Genomic DNA, 20,047 nt, shown 5'->3' on the forward strand with positions numbered 1-20,047 from the left:
TTTTTTTGACAGAGTCTCAATCTGTAGCCCAGGCTGGAGTGCAGTGACCCAATCTTGGCTCACTGCAACCTCCGTCTCCCGGATCCCGGTTCAAACAATTCTCCTGCCTCAGCCTCCTGAGTAGCTGGGATTACAGGCACATGCCACCATGCACAGCTAATTTTTGTATTTTTAGTAGACACGGGGTTTCACTATGTGGGTCAGGCTGGTCTTGAACTCCTGACCTCACGATCCACCTGCCTTGGCCTCCCAGAGTGCTGTGATTACAGGCATGAGCCACTGCACCCAATCAGTTCTGTGAATTTTTCTTAATCCTTGTGCTGAATTACTTCTATGAAAGCAGTCTGTTCAACTGTGGGAAACTGATCGTTCCATCCCATAATCACAGTTTAGAACTATAACTGGTTATATGCCTTACCTCATATTTTAATCCATCGGCCCAAATATAAGTCCCTTGTCCATGCATGAGTCCTTCTGAAAACATACCCTTCAAAACAAAGCAAAGCAACAACAAACCCTTAGAATGCAGCTGATCATATATTTACATTTGAGCTAGGGTCTGGTTCTGTCACCCAGGCTGGAGTGCAGTGGTGTAATCAAGATTATTGCTTACTGCAGCCTCGACCTCCCAGGCTCAAGCAATCCTCCCATTTTAACCTCCCGACTAGCTAGGACTACAGGCATCGGCCACCATGCCCAGCTAATTTTTGTATTTTTTGTAGAGACAGGATTTCACCATGTTGGCCGAGCTGGTCTCAAAATCCTGAGCTCAAGTGATGCACCCACCTCAGACTCCCAAAGTGCTGGGATACAGGATGAAGCAGCGTGCCTGGCCCGCAGCTGATTTCATCCCACAGTTGCCTCAGCCCGGTTTCACGTGCATGAAGATGCTTGCCTGAACACTCAGCAGCAGCTGAGTCCTATGGAGTCCTACTTCAGCTAGCTCCACGCTGGGATCCATCCTTCACCAAAAAGGATCTAGGGGGAAGTCCCCATCTTCATCAGCTAAGGATGACCTCAGCTACAGAAATGTGTTCTCAACCAGTTGTGGGGGCTTACACCTGCACTCCCAGCACTTTATGAGTCTGGGGCAGGAGGATCACTTGTGCCCAGGAGTTCAAGACCAGCCCTGACAACATAGCAAGTCCTTGTCTCTACCAAAAAAATTAATTAATTAATTAATTAGCCAGGCATGTAACAGCATGTAATGGGACCTGTAGTCCCAGCTATTCAAGAGGCTGAAGAGGGAGGATCGCTTGACTCCAGGAGGTCGAGGCTGCAATGAGTTATGATTGTGCTACTGCACTCCAGCCTGGGTGACAAAGTGAGATGATGTCTCAAAAAAAAGAGAAAGAATCAAGAAAAGAAATCTAAAATCACTTATGTTATGCTGAGCATTACTTTTACCTTAAACAGGTCATCGGGGTTCAGAATAAAATCAGCATGAAGTGCTTCCAGTGTCTTTCGAAGCATCAGTGGACTTGAAGAAGATCTGCAAATCTACGACCATCACCCCACACCTTCCTCCCCTTCCTGCAGGTTCTCAAGCGGGCAACCTACCCGATAGGTACAGCCGCCTTGAAAGGCTGCGAAGCCCTCTCCCTCGTACAGCCCACGAACTTTCTCCCCTTCATAGCTACAAAGAAATAAAGGTCATTCAAGGTAATGAACAATGTGAGTAAACCCAAGTGACAATGGGTTAAAATATAGAACTATGTAATGGGAAGAATAAAGTCAGAAATATATGTATATGTACATAGCTAGAAAGTAGAATAGGTTACCAGGGGTTTGAAGGAGGGGGTGAGGAATGATGGATTTTGTTGTTGGTGGTGTTTTTTTTTGAGACAGAGTCTCACTCTGTCACCCAAGCTGGAGTACAGTGGTACCATCTTGGCTCACTGCAACCTCTGCCTCCTAGGTTCAAGTGATTCTCCTGCCTCAGCCTCCTGAGTAGCTGGGACTACAGGTGCGCTTCACACCTGGCTAATTTTTGTGTTTTTAGTAGAGACAGGGTTTTGGCATGTTCATCAGGCTGGTCTCGAACTCCTGGCCTCAAGTGAGGCTCTGCCTCAGCCTCCCAAAGTGCTGGGATTACAGGCTTGAACCACCGAACCTGGCCAGGAGTTACTCTTTAATAGATAGTTGTACAACACTGTGAATGTACTTAATGCCATTGATTAAGATAGCACATTTTGTTATATATGTTTTACCACAGTAAACTATACATATGCCACGGGGTTCTGTGTTTGCTACTTGGGTAATGAGCTTATTAGAAGCCCAAATCTCAGCATCACACAACATGCCTATGTAAGAAACCTGCACATATAACCCCCTAAATCTAAAACAAAATAATTTTTTACAGTAAATAAAATTATCTTCAGGGCAGGTTCAGTGACTCACGCCTGTTATCCCAGCACTTTGGGAGGCCGAGGCAGGTGGATCACCTGAGGTCAGGAGTTCGAGACCAGCCTGCCCAACATGGTGAAACCCCATCTCTACTAAAAATACAAAAAATTGGACAGCGGCTCACACCTGTAATCCCAGCACCTTGGGAGGCTGTGGCGGGTGGACCATGAGGTCAGGAGTTGAAGACCAGCCTGACCAAGATGGTGAAACCCCATCTGTACTAAAAATACAAAAATTAGCCAGGCATGGTGGCCCATGCCTGTAATCTCAGCCACTCAGGAGGCTGAGGCAGGATAATCACTTGAACCTGGGTGGCAGAGGTTGCAGTGAGCCGATATTGAGCCACTGCTCTCCAGGCTGGGTGACAGAGTGAGACTCCGTCTCCAAAAAACAACAACAACAAAAATTGGCCAGCCGTGGTGGTGTGTGCGTATAATCCCAACTACCCAGGAGGCTGAGGCAGGAGAATCGCTTGAAACTGGGAAGCGGAGGTTGCAGTGAGCTGAGATTACACCACTGCAATCCAGCCTGGGTGACGAGAGCAAAACTCTGTCTCAAAATAAAATAAAATACGTCAGGCTTGGTGGCTCACGCCTATAATCCCAGCACTGTGGGAGGCCGAGGTGGGCAGATCACAAGGTCAGAAGCTCGAGACCACCCTGGCCAACATAGTAAAACCCCATCTCTACTAAAAACACAAAAAATTAGCTGGCCGTGGTGGTGCATGCCTGTAATCCCAGCTACTTGGAAGGCTGAGGCAGGAGAACTGTGTGAACCTGGCAGGTGGAGGTTCACATTGCACTCCAGCCCAGGCAACAAGAGTGAAACTCCATCTCAAAATAAAATAAAATAAAAACTGCCTGACTGGCAGTGTTATACCCTATTGCACCCCCATTAAAATCACCTTTCCACTATGAGTTTGGTCAGAATGGACTCTTCATATTGGGTGGCATCTTCATTCTGCTGAACGTTTGGGGGGTCTTTTTTGGGTTTCATTTCGTTGAGCTGCATTCCCAGCAGTGGGACACCCACTGGGGACATGTCTTGCCTAGTGGCATTGCCATCTTGTTTGGAAAAGTCTGGGTTGTCAGAGAGGGATGAGGGAGAGCGGGCAGACTTCTCCCCTTTTTTGTCTGCTTTTTTCTTTTCTTTCACCATTGCCCTGAGAAGATCCGACGTTTACTTTTATCAAATGGTTCCTTTGTTTCAGAGCCGCTGGTTTCAAAGCACTGAGGAGTTTTATCTGAAAAATAAAAATTATGTCTCCAAACACTTGGGGTTTTCATTCGTAGTTAACATTTTAGCTTTACAACACAATGTCCTTATCATTATCCTCTCAAAGTCTGAAAAATTAGTTACCAGGGCCAGGTGTGGTGGCTCACAGCTGCAATCCCAGCACTTTGCAGAGCCGAGGTGGGAGGATCAGGTCGAGATCGCCCTAGATAACATAGTAAGACGCTCCCTCTCTAAAAAAATAAGTTGGACAGGCGTGGTGGCACATGCCTGTAGTCCCAGCTAGCAGGGAGGCTCAGGTGGGAGGATTGCTTGAGCCTGGGTGGTTGAGACGGCAGTGAGTGGTGATCACACCACTGCACTCCAGCCTGGGTAACAGAGCAAGACTCTCTCTCAAAAATAATAATAATTACAAGTTTCAAGTAATGTCAGTTTATAAAAATACAACCTCAACATTGCATTGGTTCCAATTTTTTTATTTTAATTAATTAATTATTTATTTATTTATTTTGAAATGGTGTCTCACTCTGTCTCCCAGGCTGGAGTGCAATGGCGAGATCTCGGCTCACTGCAACCTCCACCTCCTGGGTTCAAGTGATTCTCCTGCCTCAGTCTCTGAGTAGGTGGGATTACAGGCATGTTACCTGGGATTACCATCACACCCAGCTAATTTTTTTGTATTTTTAGTAGAGACAGGGTTTTGCCATATTGGTCAGGCTGGTCTTGAATTCCTGACCTTGTGATTTGCCCGCCTCAGCCTCCCAAAGTGCTGGGATTACAGGTGTGAACCACCATGCACGGCCTATTTTATTTTATTTTTGAGACAGAGTCTTGCTCTGCTGCCCAGGCTGGAGTGCAGTGGTGCGATCTTGGCTCACTGCAACCTCTGCCTCCCAGGTTCAAGTGATTCTCCTGCCTCAGCCTACCGAGCAGCTGGGACTGCAGGCACATGCCACCACGCCCAAATTTGTTGTATTTTTAGTGGAGACGGGGTTTCACTGTGTTAGCCAGGATGGTCTGGATCTCCTGACCTCGTGATCTGCCCACCTTGGCCTCCCAAAGTGCTGGGATTACAGGTGTGAGCCACTGCACCTAATTGAAAAAAAAAAATTTTTTTTTTTTTTGAGACGGAATCTCACTCTGTCGCCAGGCCGGAGTGCAGTGACTTGATCTTGGCTCACTGTAGCCTCTGCCTCCCAGGTTCAAGTGATTCTCCTGACTCAGCCTCCCAGGTAGCTGGGACTAGAGGCATGCGCCACCATGCCCAGCTAATTTTTGTATTTTCACCATGTTGGCCAGGATGGTCTCAATCTCTTGACTTCATGATCTGCCTGCCTCAGCCTTCCAAAGTGCTGGGTTTACAGGCGTAAGCCACAGCTCCAGGCCAAAAATGTTTTCAGTTGGAACCATTGTCTAGCATTGTTTCCTGCAAGGTAACTCTATCATGAAAAAGGATATGTAACCTCCCAGGTCTTGCATGTGGCCAGTTCACACCATAAAAGCCCCTCTCTGGCCAGGTGAGGTGGCACACATCTGTAATCTCAGCACTTTGGGAGGCCGAGGTGGGCGGATCACAAGGTCAGGAGATGGAGACCATCCTGGCTTACAAGGTGGGTGAAACCCTGTCTCTAGTAAAAATACAAAAAATTAGCCGGGCATGGTGGCATACACCTGTAATCCCAGCTACTCAGGAGGCTGAGACAGGAGAATCACTTGAACCTGCGAGGTGGAGGTTGCAGCGAGCTGAGGTTGTGCCACTGCACTCCAGCCTAGGCAAAAGAGCAAGACTACCTCAAAAAAAAAAAAAGCCTCTCTCCTTATAGGTCACCATTATAAAGTGTTCAAGAGCTGGATTCAGGCTCCTGCGTTGTCCATTATCAAACGTTTTTTGGTTTTTTTGCTTTTTGATATGGAGGTCTTGCTACATTTTGCCCAGGCTGGTCTCGAACTCCTGGCCTGAAGCAATCTTCCCACCTCTCTCCAAAGTGCTAGGATTGCAGGCATGTGCAGGCATGAGCCGCTGAGCCTGTCCAAGTGCTGTGTTCTAAAGCAAGTTGCTTCATCTCCTCTGCCTCACATATCAAATAGGAATAACAGTACCTTGTCTCATAAGGATGAAATAGATGACACACAGAAAAATCCTTAATTACAGGACACAGAGCAAAGTCAATAAATGGAGTGAAATAGATTGATTATCTCATCTCTTTCCTGGGAGTTTCGCTCTTGTCGCCCAGGTTGGAGTGCAATGGTGTGATCTTGGCTCACTGCAACCTGCATCTCCCAGGTTCAAGCGATTCTCCTGCCTCAGCCTCTAGAGTATCTGGGATTACAGACATGTGCCACCATGCCCAGCTAATGTTTACATTTTTAGTAGTGACGGGGTTTCTCCATGTTGGTCAGGCTGGTCTCGAACTCCTGACTTCAGGTGATCCACCTGCCTCGGTCTTCCAAAGTAGTGAGATTACAGGCGTGAGCCACTGCACCCAAACTTGCGTCTTTTTTTTTTTTTTTTTTTTTTTTTTTTTTTTTGTCTTTTTTTTTTTTTTTTTTTTTTTTTTTGAGATGGAGTCTTGCTTTGTTGCCCAGGCTGGGGTACAGTGGCATAATCTCAGCTCACCGCAATCTCTGCCTCCCAGGTTCAAGCGATTCTCCTGCCTCAGCCTCCGGAGTAGCTGGGACTACAGGTGCATGCCACCACGCCCAGCTAATTTTTCTATTTTTACTAGACACAGGGTTTCACTATGTTGGCCAGGCTGGTCTCGAACTCCTGACCTCGTGATCTGCCTGCCTTGGCCTCCCAAAGTCCTGGGATCTGTTTTCAAACTTTAAATCATTGGTTCCTACTCACTCCAGCATTGCCTTTGATTGAGTGCCTCTCATATGCCAGACAAGCAAGGGATGGTGTTCTTGAGTTGTGTTTCCAGCACCTGTCTTTGCTTGTCTGGCATATGAGCTGCGGTGCAGTGTTTTCATGGCCTTCCAAAGCTGGCCCCATGAAAGCGCCCTGGTCCATCAGGCAGGATGCATAAGTGAATCCTGGGTTGAAGGCAAGATCGGGTCCCTTTTTGTGGGCCTCGGTGCAGTGGGCACTTCTGCCCTCTTCTGGTTGGATGGCATCCCCTGGACACCCCGCCATCCAGCTCCACCCACCTCCAGCCTTTTCTCTTCCTCCATTATTTATTTATTGAGACACTTCTCACTCCGTCACCCAGGCTGGAGTGCAGTGGCATAATCACGGCTCACTGCAACCCCTGCCTCCGGGTTCAAATGATTCTCCTGTCTCAGCCTCCTGAGTAGCTGGAATTACAGGTGTGCACCATCACACCTAGCTATGTTTTGCATTTTTAGTATAGATGGGGTTTCGCCATGTTGGCCAGGCTGGTCTCGAACTCCTGAACTAGGTGATCTGCCCGCACCGGCCTCCCAAAGTGCTGGGATTACTTAAAGGCGTGGGCCACCGTACCCGGCCAAGCCTTCTCTTTTCCTTTAAACACTAACCTTACTCCTTCCCACTCCCTCACTACTGTCTCAGCGAAGCGCCTCTGGGTCACCTAACCCAAGCTGCTTTCACCTCTACATTTAGAGGGGCCTTTACTATGGGCTTTTTGGTCCTCTGTCAGTGAACTACAAATAAGTGAACTATAAATCAAGCCAATTTCGTTTCTCAGTGCGTGTTTCTTAATGTTTCCTCTGGCTTAAGGAGAGGCTGTGTTATCACGCGCAGCTGCGCCTACTAGCCCGGAATAATGGGCTCCCTGCACTGGTCTGCCCGACCTAGGCCCTCCTCGCCCATGACGCACGTGCTCGGGTCCTGGGGGGCCGGGAAGCAGCAGGACTCGGTCGCCAAGGCTGTTCCCGCGTACGCGTGACCGCAGCCTGGGGCGATCACCTCGCTCCAGGAGCCCAGGGGCCTTGCCAGGCTCCAGCCGAGGTGTGGCGGAGCTCTCCGCGTCCCAGACTCGGCTCGGGTCTCCAGGCAACCGTGGACGCCACCTAGCCCACTGCGTGCTCTTAAAGGGGCCGCACGCCAGCGCCAAGCAGGTGTCCTGCTCTTGCTGGTCCTGAAGACTTGGGGAAAGGCTGGGTGCTGGCGGCACCAGGCCAGGGTTGTCCTAGCTCTGCTAACTGCTTCAGCATAAAATAGGAATAACGCAGGCATTAGTTTTCCATTGCTGCTGTAAACAAATTACCATAAATTAGTGGCTTGAAGCAACATAAATTTATTATCATACAGTCTGTAAATTAGTCCTCAATGCTGGTTCCTTCCAGAGGCTCAGGGGGAGAATCCGTATCCTTGCCCTTTCCAGCTTTTCCAGAAGTGGTCCCCAACCTTTTTGGCACCAGAGACCCGTTTTGCGGAAGACAATTTTTCCACGAATGGGGGTAGGTGAGGGATGGTTTCGAGATGATTCAAGCACATTGCCATTTATTGCGCACTTTACTTCTATTATTATTACACTGTAACGTACAATTAAATAATTATACAACTCACCATTTGGACTCAGTGGGAGCCCTGAGCTTGTTTTCCTGCAACTAGACAGTCTCATCTGGGGGTGATGGGAGACAGTGACAGATCATCAGGCCTCAGATTCTCATAAGGAGCGCCCAACCTAGATCTCTCGCATGCGCAGTTCACAATAGGATTTGCGCTCCTACGAGAATCTAATGCCCACCGGTTATCTGACAGGAGACAGAGCTCAGGTGGTAATGCCAGCCATGGGAGTGGCCATAAATACAGATGAAGCTTTGCTGGCTTGCCCACCGCTCACATGCTGTGCAGGCTGGTTCCTAACAGGCCATGGACCAGTACTGGTCTGTGGCCGGGGTGTTGGGACGCCTGTTCTAGAGGCTGCTTGCAATGTTGACTGGTGGTACCTCCTTCAATCTCCAAAACCAGCAAGGCAGCCTTTCTCTGGCCAGCAGGGAAAGGTTTCCACCTTTGAAGGACTCACCCAATGGACTGGACTCAGCCAGACAATCCAGGATAATCTCTGCATTGCAAGATCCTAACTCAGCCAGGCACAATGGCTCATGCCTGTAATCCCAACAGGATTTGGCAGGCTGAGATGGGCACATCACCTGAGGTCAGGAGTTCAAGAGCAGCCTGGCCAACATAGTGAAACCCTGTCTCTACTAAAAATACAAAAATTAGCCAGGTGTGATTGTGGGCAGCTGTAATCCCAAGCTACTTGGGAGGCTGAAGTGGGAGAATCACTTGAACCTGGGAGGCAGAGGCTGCAGTGAGCCGAGATCACGCTATTGCACTCCAGCCTGGGCAACAAAAGCAAAACTTCATCTCAAAAAAAAAAAAAAAGAAAGAAAAATCCTTCACTCAGTCACACCTGCAGAGTCCCTTGTGCCATGTAAGGCAGCGTGGTCACAGGTTCTGGAGATTAGGACACAGCTATCTTGGGGGCTATTATCCTGCCACAGCTCCCAATCTGCAGAGTTCTTAAATGGGATCCTGCAAACCATGCCGGCATGGTGCTGGCCACGACGACACAGTTACTACTGTACTGCCTCCTCCATCTAAGGAATTCTAAACCAGGAATGGGAGTCCCATCTTCCTTGAAGACCACAGTCCAGGGAAGGGAGGGGGGCAGCAGGGGGAGCCACATTTGTCATCTCTCGGCTCCCAAGAGGGCACCTTCACTTCCATTTTTAGTCCAGTTCAAACAGGACAAGGTTCCATGAAAACTATCTGAAAAGACACACAGGGATTCTTATCTTACATTTCCAGAGCCATTCAAGGCCAGTAACTAGAATGTTCTACAGTTCACACCCTGAGGAAACCAAGTCATAGAATCAAATTGTGAGAAAATCAAACTCTTTTTGTTCCTCTGCAGGGACAGTATTTTGCTACCTTGGCCGCACAGAGGCATGTTTAACAATAGTGACCCCTGTCCCATCCAGCTATTTTCTTCCAGCTGGGTAGAGAATCCCCTTGTTTAAAAATGTAATGTGAATCAGGGCTGAGAATCACGAACCCAAAAGGACCCTAATTTTAAATGTATGAAATTAAACAAAGATAAATTTAATTATCATTAAGGGTTGAAAGTTATAGACTAAACTATGTCCAGCCAGAGCAGAGGTCTGAGTAACTTCCAAAGTGCTCTTGTTTTTATAACCGTGTTTTTGCCTGGACACACACACTTATGAGCACATGAAAACACAGAAAACAATTTTTGCAAGCAATGCTCCATCTGGTTTGAAAAGGTTCTCAAGATCACTTTTAAATGGGTCTGATGAGTATTTTTTTAAGTAGCAGGTTCATTTTAAAACATAAAAGGTTAGTTAAGACCCTGTGTTTTAAAACATAAAAATCTGCAATAAAACTGATAATTCCGTCCAGTGACTAAGGTCAGTTCTGAGAAATGACACCCAGGTTGGCTATGTGTCTCATGGTTGGCCTTCCATGGGGACAGTTCCAAGGGTGGTCCATCTCCCCCATGTGGGTGATCAGTTTCTTCATCTCGCTTGGGTTAAGAGCAGTCCCAATCATCACCTGAGTACGAGACACAATGGTTCAACGTTTTAACAGTTTCTTGATGTCAGAATGGCAGCTCTTCAGAAGCAGTCTTCTCTAAAATAAGACTGGACAAGATTACAGCTCAAAAATGACCTTCCCTGAAAAACCTTCCCCCAGAGAAGCCTCCGTTCTAGACCTCAGCCCTCCACCTTTTTGTGAAATCCAGGCCCTTTGTGGCTCCTTCACGGTGTACAGCCTCCACTCCAGACGCTGACCATATCTGTTCAGAACACAGCCACTCTCAGAGGCCACCGTGAGCTCTCACCCAGGCAAGTGCAGCAGCCTCCGGCAGGCCTCCCTGCCCCACTGCAACCCCTCCCGCTGCTCTCTACTCAGCAGCCAGTGATTATTTTTAAAGGGCTATCAGGTCACGTCATTCCACATCATGGCTCTCCCCCCTCACCTGAATAAAGGTCCTTGTCCGTCCCCTGACTTGGTCCTCACTAGGCTGTGCCTGCACCCCACCTCTAAGCATGAATGCCTCCCTTCCTCACCCCACCTGCACCAACACTCCCTTCCTCTTTCACAGGTCCATCAAGCAAACACCTGCCTCTGGACTGTGGCACCCCTGGGACCCTCTCCCCCAGTGGGTGCAGATGTTACTCCCCCTCTGTTGGGCTCTGACCCACTGCCCATAGCACCAGCCCTGGCCATGCTGCCTCCGTGCCATGGATCCTGACAGGGAGGAGAGGAGACAAGCCTGAAGCCTTCTGTCACCTTCCTTCTTCCTTCAGTACCCTGAGGGCCCGACACCTGCCAGGCACAGTCGGAGGGCCGGGGTGACAGCAGGGCTCCACCAGGTGGGAGAAGGACAGACAAGTCAACAGAGAACCAAGACAGGCAGCACCTAGGAGAGGTGACCTGCTCAGGTGTGGGGAGCGGGTGAAGGGTAAAAGCAGTGAACCCAGGTAGAGAGGAGAGCAGGGAGAAGGGGCATAAGGTGGGGAGGAGACTGCGGTGGGGGAGGAACTAGAAGGCAGTTGCATGGCTGGAAGCATGGTGGGAAGTGATGGGGCTGGAAGGGTGGGCAGGGCTCGGAGCAGGGGCCTCGTGGGCAGGGAGTGACAGCACCGGAGATGTAGGAGTTGGCCAGGGTGGGAGGGAAGGAGCAGCCTGTGGCTCCCCAGGCCCCTGAGTCACACTAAAGACCCAGAACATCCAAACTGCCCAACTATGAGCTCAGTTCCACACTCTCACTCACAGACTTCAGGACTGGAAGGTCCATATTAGGTCCTTTTTAGTGGTGGGGAGACAGAGTCTGACTCTGTCTTCCAGGCCGGAGTGCAATGGTGTAATCTCGGCTCACTGCAACCTCTGCCTCCCAGATTCAAGCAATTCTCCCACCTCAGCCCCCTGAGTAGCTGGGATTACAGGAGCCTGCCACCATGCTCAGCTAATTTTTGTACTTTTAGTAGGGATAGGGCTTCTCCATGTTGGCCAGGCTGGTTTCAAACTCCTGACCTCAGGTGATCAACCCCCCTCTGCCTTCCAAAGTGCTGGAATTACAGGTGTGAGCCACCACGCCCAGCCCATATTAGGTCTTTCTCAAAGAAACACTGTGGCTAGAAGTCAGATTCTGGGCCCTCTTCTAATTAAACTCTGCCCTTGAGTAATTTCATCCAATCTCATGGCTGTAAATTATACCTGAAGCTCACACAGCAGGCTCCATCCCGCCCACTCCCCATGTGGCACCCAGCTGCTGCTCTACCCAGTAGCTGCACTCACAGCACCCCTTCCAGTCTATTCTCTCCCATGGTTCCTGCCACACACAGCACAGACCCCCATGGTCTAGGCATGACCAGCAACACTCTACGTGGCTGCCTGCTGGACGCCACTCTGCTCACTCCTATCTCCTCTCCAGGCACACAATTGGCCTCTGGCTTCACTCTTGCCACTTCCTCCACTTGGAAAATTCCTACCCAAGAGGGCTCCAGTCTATCTTTTTTTTTTTTTTTTTAGAAAAGGTCTTACTCTGTCACCCAGGCTGAAGTACAATTGTGTGATCTTGGCTCATTGGAACCCTGACCTCCCCGGCTCAAGTGATCCTCCCACCTCAGCCTCCTGAGTAGCTGGGACTACAGGCACAGGCCACCATGTCTGGCTAATTTTTTAACGTTTTGTAGACATGGGGGTCTGCCTGTGTTGCCGAGGCTGGTCTCCAGCTCCTGGCCTCAAGCAATCATCCCACCTTGGCCTCCTGAAATGCTGGGATTACACGCATGAGCCACCATGTCCAGCTTCCATCCCACCTTTTGAGTGGCAGCTGAGATGCCACCTGCCCAGATGCTGTTCCCTGACCACCATCTCACCTAGCCATATTTTTCTGTAGTCATTTCCTGTCCCAAAACACTGTTTGAATCTCTTGACTATGCTCGCTAGCATCTAATGGGTGTCATTTATTTGTGGGGATGTCTATTTCTCCGTACTGTCAGCTCCACAGGGCAAGGGCTACAGCTGCCCTGTCACCTCTGTGTCCCCGACACCTGGAGCAGGGCGGGTCACACAGCAGGGACTCAAGGAGCATCCACTGAATAAATAAAGGAATGGCATCCTGGCCTTTCCCAATGGCCAGCTGATACAGTCATTTTTTTTTGGCTATCAGGCTAATCCCCACTGCAGGCATAACCACTCCTACCGCCTTCCAACACCAACCCAAGCAGCAGTGATACCACATGCAATGACAACCACAGCACCCCTACTGCCTCGATGACTCTGCAGTGTCTTGTCTAATGTCACCGAGTCCTGGAAGCAGCAAATCTCTACCTACCAATGTTGTTATCACCCATAAGGTCCACAGATGAACAGGGTGCCTCAACCGCTCACTTAACTGGAGTCAACAAAGGCTCTAAGATAGCTGGCCACGGTGGCTCACACCTATAATTCCAGCACTTTGGGAGGCTGAGACAAGGAGCAAAAGAAGACCATGTTTCTACAAAAAATTCAAAAATCAGCTGGGCATGGTAGTACATCCCTGTAGTCACAATTACTCAGAAGGCAAGGGCAGGAGGGTCGCTTGAGCTTGGGAGGTCAAGGCTGCAGTGAGCTGTGATTGTGCCACCACACTCTGGCCTGGGCAAGAGACGGAGACCCTGTCTCAAAAAAAAAAAATTCTGCTTAACAGAGGTAACAAAAGAGCAATAACTATGAGTTCAAGGTCACAGAGAATGCAGACAATATAGATGCTCAGCTATGATGTTCTACATTGTTCTCTGTGTAAAATGACCCCTGGCAATCATAAAGGCATTTTTTTTTTTTTTTTTTTTTGAGATGGAGTCTAGCTCTGTCACCAGGCTGGAGTGCAGTGGCGTGATCTTGGCTCACTGCAACCTTCACCTCCTGGGTTCAAGCAATTCTCCTGCCTCAGCCTCCCGAGGCCTCAGCCTCCCGAGTAGCCAGGACTACAGGCACACACCACTACGCCCAGTTAATTTTTGTATTTTTAGTAGAGATGGGTTTGACCATGTTGGCCAGGATGGTCTCGATCTCTTGACCTCATGATCCACCCACCTACGCCTCCCAAAGTGCTGGGATTACAGGCATGACCCACTGTGCCTGGCCAATCATAAAGACATTTAGTAACCTTGACCAAATCAGGAGCTGAACTGAGACCTTCCTTAGACTTCGAGCTTGAGCATCTGAGTTGACAGCCAGGCTTTCTATACTTACAGATTTTCGACAGGCTCTGGAGGCAAACATCTGCTTGACCCGGGAAGGCCGGCACATGACCCCAGGGCTGTCACTTAGCATAAAGATCAGCTCATCTATGTCCTGGGGTCCGAATGTCCAGTTTTTACTAGTTGGCAAGGAAATCAGTTTAGCCCTTTGAGTGACTGGAGCTAAAAGAATACAATTTTGGGGAAAAAAAAAAATAATACAATTTTGAAAAAAATCCATTACTTGAGGAACACATTTCACTTGAAAGCTACTGATAATGATGAGTATCTGAAAGAGAGGACAGTCACAAAATGCTTTTTTATCTTTTATAAAATAAAAACACTGGTCTATATGACCTGAAAGATTATTCCCAGCTCTAAAACGACAAGAATCTATAGTTCTTATTTATTTATTTATTTAAGATGGAGTTTCACACTTGTCACCCAGGCTAGAGTGCAGTGACATGATCTCAGCTCACTGCAACTGCTGCCTCCCAGGTTCAAGCAATTCTCCCACCTCAGCCTCCCAAGTAATTGGGATTACAGGCGCCCGCCACCATGCCAGGTGCCTGCCACCAAGCCCAGCTAATTTCTATATTTTCAGTAAAGATGGGGCTTCACCATGTTGGCCAGGCTGGTCTCAAACTCCTGACCTCAGGTGATCTGCCTGCCTTGGCCTCCCAAAGTGCTGAGATTACAGGCATGAGCCACTATACCCAGTCGCTATAGTTTTAATTAATAACTTACCACTTTCATCGATAACAAAATCAAAGCCATTCTTTCTAAATATTTCCAGATTTTCTATCAGAATAGTTTCATTAACAGCAGTTAAGTTGAGAGTCTGAGGTCTGAAAAACACAAAAATGATTCAAACCATATCCTGAAGTCAAACATTTAGCTATAAGCAGAAATAAAATTAAAACAATACTATATTTTGAATTTATTTCAAAATAACAATACTATTTAGCCAAGTGTCATAAAACTTCCTGAGAAGTTCCTTTTAATTTTCTTTTTTCTTTAAGTACTTTTTAGAAGTTAAAGTAGCAACAGGCTGGGTGTGGTGGCTCACTCCTGTAATTCCAGCACTTTAGGAGGCGGAGGCAGGCAGATCTCTTGAGGCCAGGAATTTGAGACCAGCCTGGTCAACACAGCAAAACCCTGTCTATATTAAAAATACAAAAATTAGGCCAGGTGAGGTGGCAGCGCACGCCTGTAGTCCCGGGTACTTGGGAGGCTTAGGCAGGAGATTCCCTTGAATCCAGGAGGCAGAAGTTGTAGTGAACCAAGATCATGCCATTATACTCCAGCAAGTATAATGAGCAACACAGCAAGACTCTGTCTCAAAAAAAAAAAAAAAAAAAAAAAAGCGGGAAGGGGTAGCTCATGGCTATAGTCCCAGCTACTCAGGAGGCTGAGGCACTAGAATTGCTTGAACCCAGGAGGTGGAGGTTGCAGTGAGCTGAGATCACACCACTGCACTCCAGCCTGGGCAACAGAACAAGACTGTGTTTCAAAAAAAAAAAAAAAGTTAAAATAGCTACAAAAGTAGTTTGCTTTTTCCTCAGCCGCCACCCCAATGACTCCATCTTTTTCTGAATCCTTTCCTTAAGGATAACAATATCACAAAAATGCTATTTTCCCTCCTTCTAATGGAGAATTTGAAACACTGGGTTAGGTCATTCCACCGTTTATAAACAGAATGAACAGACAGCATTTATTTTGCTATCCTTCTCCTTCCGCTGCCTGTATTATATCTCCATCTTTCTCTCCTCTTGGATGCTTTATAAGGGGGCTTTTTTTTTGTTTTTTTAACTTTTTGCTATTTTTTTCAAAAATAGCGACAGGGTCTCACTGTGTTGCCCAGGCTGGTCTCCAACTCCTGGACTCAAGTGATCCTCCCACCTCAGCCTCCCAAAGTGCTGGGATTACAGGTGTGAGCCACTGCACCTGGTCCTGAGCGCTGGATAAGACAAACACTGCTAAAGGCAGGAGACAGCCGGTGAGCAAACATAGGCTTGGTCCTGGAGCCAAGAGATTACTGGGGAAGAAAGACATTGAGCAAATACTCAGGCAAGTCGATCATGATGACAAATGACAGGAAGATCAGGAAGAAAAAGCAGCCAGTGTCTTAAGTTAAACTTCACCCTGGGGTCAGGAAGTGACCTTTGAGCCGAGTCTGGGGATGAGTAGGAGTTAATCAGGTAATGGGGGAGAAATGGGTGCAGGGTGCAGGACAAATGATCTAGGCAGAGATGACAATCTGTGTCAGGCCCTAGGGTGGACCACTGATGCGTGCAGAGCCACACATAAAGATATCCTTCATTCTGTTTAGTGGCCACACAGGGATTCCTCAGGCCACCAAGGGAAAAAGAAAGACAGCCCGAGAGGCTCGAGTACAGGAAACAAGGAGAAGAGGGATGGGAAAAGCTAAAGAGGTCAACAGGGCCCCCGTACGCAGGGGCTGGCAGGGCAGGGTGGAATTGGGTCTTATCCTTTCAGATTGAAGTGTGGTCCATCTGGAATCCAAAGTGGTCTGTGATTACCTGGGCCAACTTGAAATGTCACAGACGAGAGGTTATCTTTGCCGCATGGCTAAAAAATACAAGGCCTCAACCAGGCACAGTGGCTCACGCCTGTAATCCCAGCACTTTGGGAGGCTGAGGCGGGTGGTTCACCTGAGGTCAGGAGTTTGAGACCAGCCTGGCTAACATGGCAAAACCCCTTCTCTACTAAAAATACAAAAAAACACAAAAGTGATTCAAACCATATCCTGAAGTCAAACATTTAGCTATAAAGCAGAAATAAAATTAAAACAATACTATGTTTTGAATTCATTTCAAAATAACAACATTAGTAACAACACTATTCAGCTAAGTGTCACAAAACTTCCCGAGAAGTTCCTTTTAATTTGCTTTTCCTAAAGTTCTTTTTAGCAGTTAAAGTAGCTACAGGCCGGGCACAGTGGCTCATGCCTGCAATCCCAGAAGTTTAGGAGGCCAAGGCAGGCAGATCTCTTGAGGCCAGGAGTTTAGAAAAAGCACCCAGTGTCATAAGTGAGACTTCACCCTGGGGTAAGGAAGTGACCTTTGAGCTGAGTCTGGGGATGAGTGGGAGTTAATCAGGTAATGGTGGCAGGCACCTGTGATCCCAGCTACTCAGGTGGCTGAGGCACAACCATCACTTGAACCCAGGAGGCGGAGGTTGCAATGAGTCAAGATTGCGCCACTTAATCACCCCAGCCCGGGCAAAAGAATGAAACTCTGTCTCAAAGGAAAGAAAAAAACAAAACAAAACAAAAAACCAAGACCACTATTAAGAGGAACAGGGAAGGGATATCTCAGGATTATAAAGTATCTTACTGCCGGGTGCGGTGGCTCAAGCCTGTAATCCCAGCACTTTGGGAGGCCGAGGCGGGTGGATCACGAGGTCAAGAGATCGAGACCATCCTGGTCAACATGGTGAAACCCCGTCTCTACTAAAAATACAAAAAATTAGCTGGGCATGGTGGCACGTGCCTGTAATCCCAGCTACTCAGGAGGCTGAGGCAGGAGAATTGCCTGAACCCGGGAGGCAGAGGTTGCGTTGAGCCGAGATCGCGCCGTTGCACTCCAGCCTGGGTAACAAGAGCGAAACTCCATCTCAAAAAAAAAAAAAAATAATAAAGTATCTTACTGTCTTTATTATTATCATTGACTCCTACTGAGAATAGAAACAGTTCATGCATTCCACAGGAAAGAGTACTGAGTAAACTAGTTAGGTTTTTTCAGCTGTTCAGTGGCACATTTCTACATGTGGAATATACGTGTTGAGATCTGAGTTTACTTCTCTACGTGGTTGAATTTCCCAGATAAAACTCCTCTTCTTATAACTTTGCTTAAGACAAGACTTTCGTTTTACATAATATACTATCACACCTGACCTTTGTAAAGCAGTCCGGGCAAAACATTCAGTTTGGCAGAGGAGAGAGAAATACAAAATTCTGCAGTGACTATCTTAAAATAATTTTTATATTTTATTTATTTATTTGTGAGACCGAATCTCACTGTCTCATGCTGTCACCCAGGCTGGAGTGCTGTGCAGTGGCACAATCATGGTAGCCTGAACCTCCTAGGCTCAAAAGATCCTCCCACCTCAGCCTTCCAAATAGCTGGGACCACAGGCATACACCATCAAGTCTGGCTAAAGATTATATATATATATACACATATATACACATATATATGTGTGTGTATATATATATGTATATATATGTGTGTGTATATATATATATACGTATGTGTATATATATATATATGGCTCACTGCAACCTCCACCTCCCAGGTTCAAGTGATTCTCCTGCCTCAGCCTCCTGAAGAGCTGGGATTACAGGTACATACCACCACAACTGGCTAATTTTTGTATTTTTAGTAGAGGCGGGGTCTCACCATGTTGGTCACGCTGGTCTCAAACTCCTGACCTCGTGATTCATCCACCTCGGCCTCCCAAAGTGCTGCGATTACAGGCGTGAGCCACCGTGCCAGCAAATTTTTTTATTTTTTGTAGAGACAAGGTTTCACCACGATGTCCAGGCTGGTCTCAAACTCCTAAGCTCAGTCGATCTGCCTGCTTCAGCCTCCCGAAGCTCTGGGATTACAGGCGTGTGCCCCTGCACCCAATCTGCAGTGACTATCTGACTGCTGATTGATTACTCTACTATAAATAAAGACTGGCGCAGAGGCTGTGCTGTCTTTCTGAACACACATATTCCATACACTATCTATACTAAAACTCTGTACTATAAACTGCCCTCATGAAAAGGATCGTCTGGCTAACCAGTGATCCACATTTTCAATAGCTAAAGAGGTTTGATACCTAGAGAACATGTTAACTGTGTGAACTTGGGCAAGTTACTTGGCCTCTCTGTGCATTCCTCAGTTTTATCACCTGTGGAATGGCGAAGGTAACAGTAACAACCTCATAGGTTTTTAAGGATTAAATGAACTAATATACATGCATTATTTCAAGTGTCTGGTAGATACTAGGCATTCAATAAATCCTATCACTATTATTATGTAAAAAGTATAAAAATCTGCTATATGAATACTTACAGAAAAATACATATATACATATACATATATACAGACACATAAACTACTAGATTTTTTTTTTTTTTTTTTTTTGAGACAGAGTCTCACTCTGACACCCAGGCTGGAGTACAGTGGTGCGATCTTGGCTCACTGCAACCTCCATCTCCCGGGTTCAAGCAATTCTCCTACCTCGGCCTCCTGAGTAGCTGGAATTATAGGCGTGTGCCACCACACCCAGCTAACTTTTCTGTATTTTTAGTAGAGATGGGGTTTCACCATGTTGGCCAGGCTGGTATCAAACTCCTGACTTCAGGTGATCCGCCCGCCTTGGCCTCCCAAAGTGCTGGGATTACAGGTGTGAGCCACCGTGCCCAGCCAACTATTAGATCTTTTTTTATTTTTTACATCCCTCCTTCCTAGATCTCTTCTTTTTTTAAGTAGATACGAGGTCTCGCTATGTTGCCCAGGCTGGTCTCAAACTCCAGGCCTCTTGCGACCCTCCGGCCTCAGCCTCTGTTAGATCTGAAATTTGAGGGGGAATTTGGGAATCAACACTGAAAGGAACTCACGCTATAAGCCTCTGCCCCTGGAGCACGGTGTGCTGCTGCAGCATCTCAAAGTTATATTTCTCATCTGTAGCATGTTGGTCCACTATGAAGATATCCTCATTCAGTTTGGTTATAATAAATCCCAGGTTAAACTGGCCAATGATTTCCATTTCTGCAAACATTGATTTACTGCAGGTAGAAAATGTTAATTATGAGACATTTTACAAGATTATTTTTCTGATTTTGTCATGGAACACTGTAATAAAAAAAAATACAAAACCATAAAATAAAGTCCCTAACCACCCCGCCTTCTAAAGATAGCATTAATTATTCACTCATCCAGGCTAGGCATGGTGGCTCACACCTGCAATCCCAGCACTTTGGGAGGCCGAGGTGGATGGATCATGAGGTCAGGAGATAGAGACCATCCTGGCTAACACGGTGAAACCCGTCTCTACTAAAAATACAAAAAAAATTAGGCAGGCTTTGTGGTGCGCTCCTGTAGTCCCAGCTACTCGGGAGGCTGAGGCAGGAGAATCACTTGAACTGGGAGGCAAAGGTTGTGGTGAGTTGAGATCTCACCACTGCACTCCAGTCTGGGCAACAGAGCCA

The 20,047-nt window shown here is 47.4% G+C and overlaps 2 protein-coding genes across 4 annotated transcripts in view; both read right to left on the bottom strand.

Moving 5' to 3' along the window:
• Positions 1–7,614, bottom strand: part of RSPH10B (radial spoke head 10 homolog B) — a 43,459-nt gene extending 35,845 nt beyond the window's left edge. Inside the window, 4 exon segments of the mRNA XM_037740398.1 lie at positions 419–487; positions 1,561–1,636; positions 3,311–3,649; positions 7,529–7,614. Of these exon segments, the coding sequence (XP_037596326.1) occupies positions 419–487; positions 1,561–1,636; positions 3,311–3,564 (399 nt within the window). The 5' untranslated portion in view covers positions 3,565–3,649; positions 7,529–7,614.
• A 227-nt stretch (positions 7,615–7,841) lies between these two features.
• Positions 7,842–20,047, bottom strand: part of PMS2 (PMS1 homolog 2, mismatch repair system component) — a 46,878-nt gene continuing 34,672 nt past the window's right edge. For all 3 annotated transcript variants that reach the window (XM_017533724.2, XM_017533727.2, XM_017533726.2), the window contains 4 exons: positions 19,457–19,624; positions 14,569–14,669; positions 13,835–14,004; positions 7,842–10,144 (listed from right to left, as the gene is read on the bottom strand). In XM_017533724.2, coding sequence (XP_017389213.1) covers positions 10,001–10,144; positions 13,835–14,004; positions 14,569–14,669; positions 19,457–19,624 — 583 coding nt within the window. In that variant the 3' untranslated portion in view covers positions 7,842–10,000. The remainder of the gene's footprint in view (positions 10,145–13,834; positions 14,005–14,568; positions 14,670–19,456; positions 19,625–20,047) is intronic.

The sequence above is a fragment of the Cebus imitator genome, unplaced genomic scaffold, assembly GCF_001604975.1.
Source record: "Cebus imitator isolate Cc_AM_T3 unplaced genomic scaffold, Cebus_imitator-1.0 Scaffold82, whole genome shotgun sequence".
Classification (NCBI taxonomy): Eukaryota; Metazoa; Chordata; class Mammalia; order Primates; family Cebidae; genus Cebus; species Cebus imitator.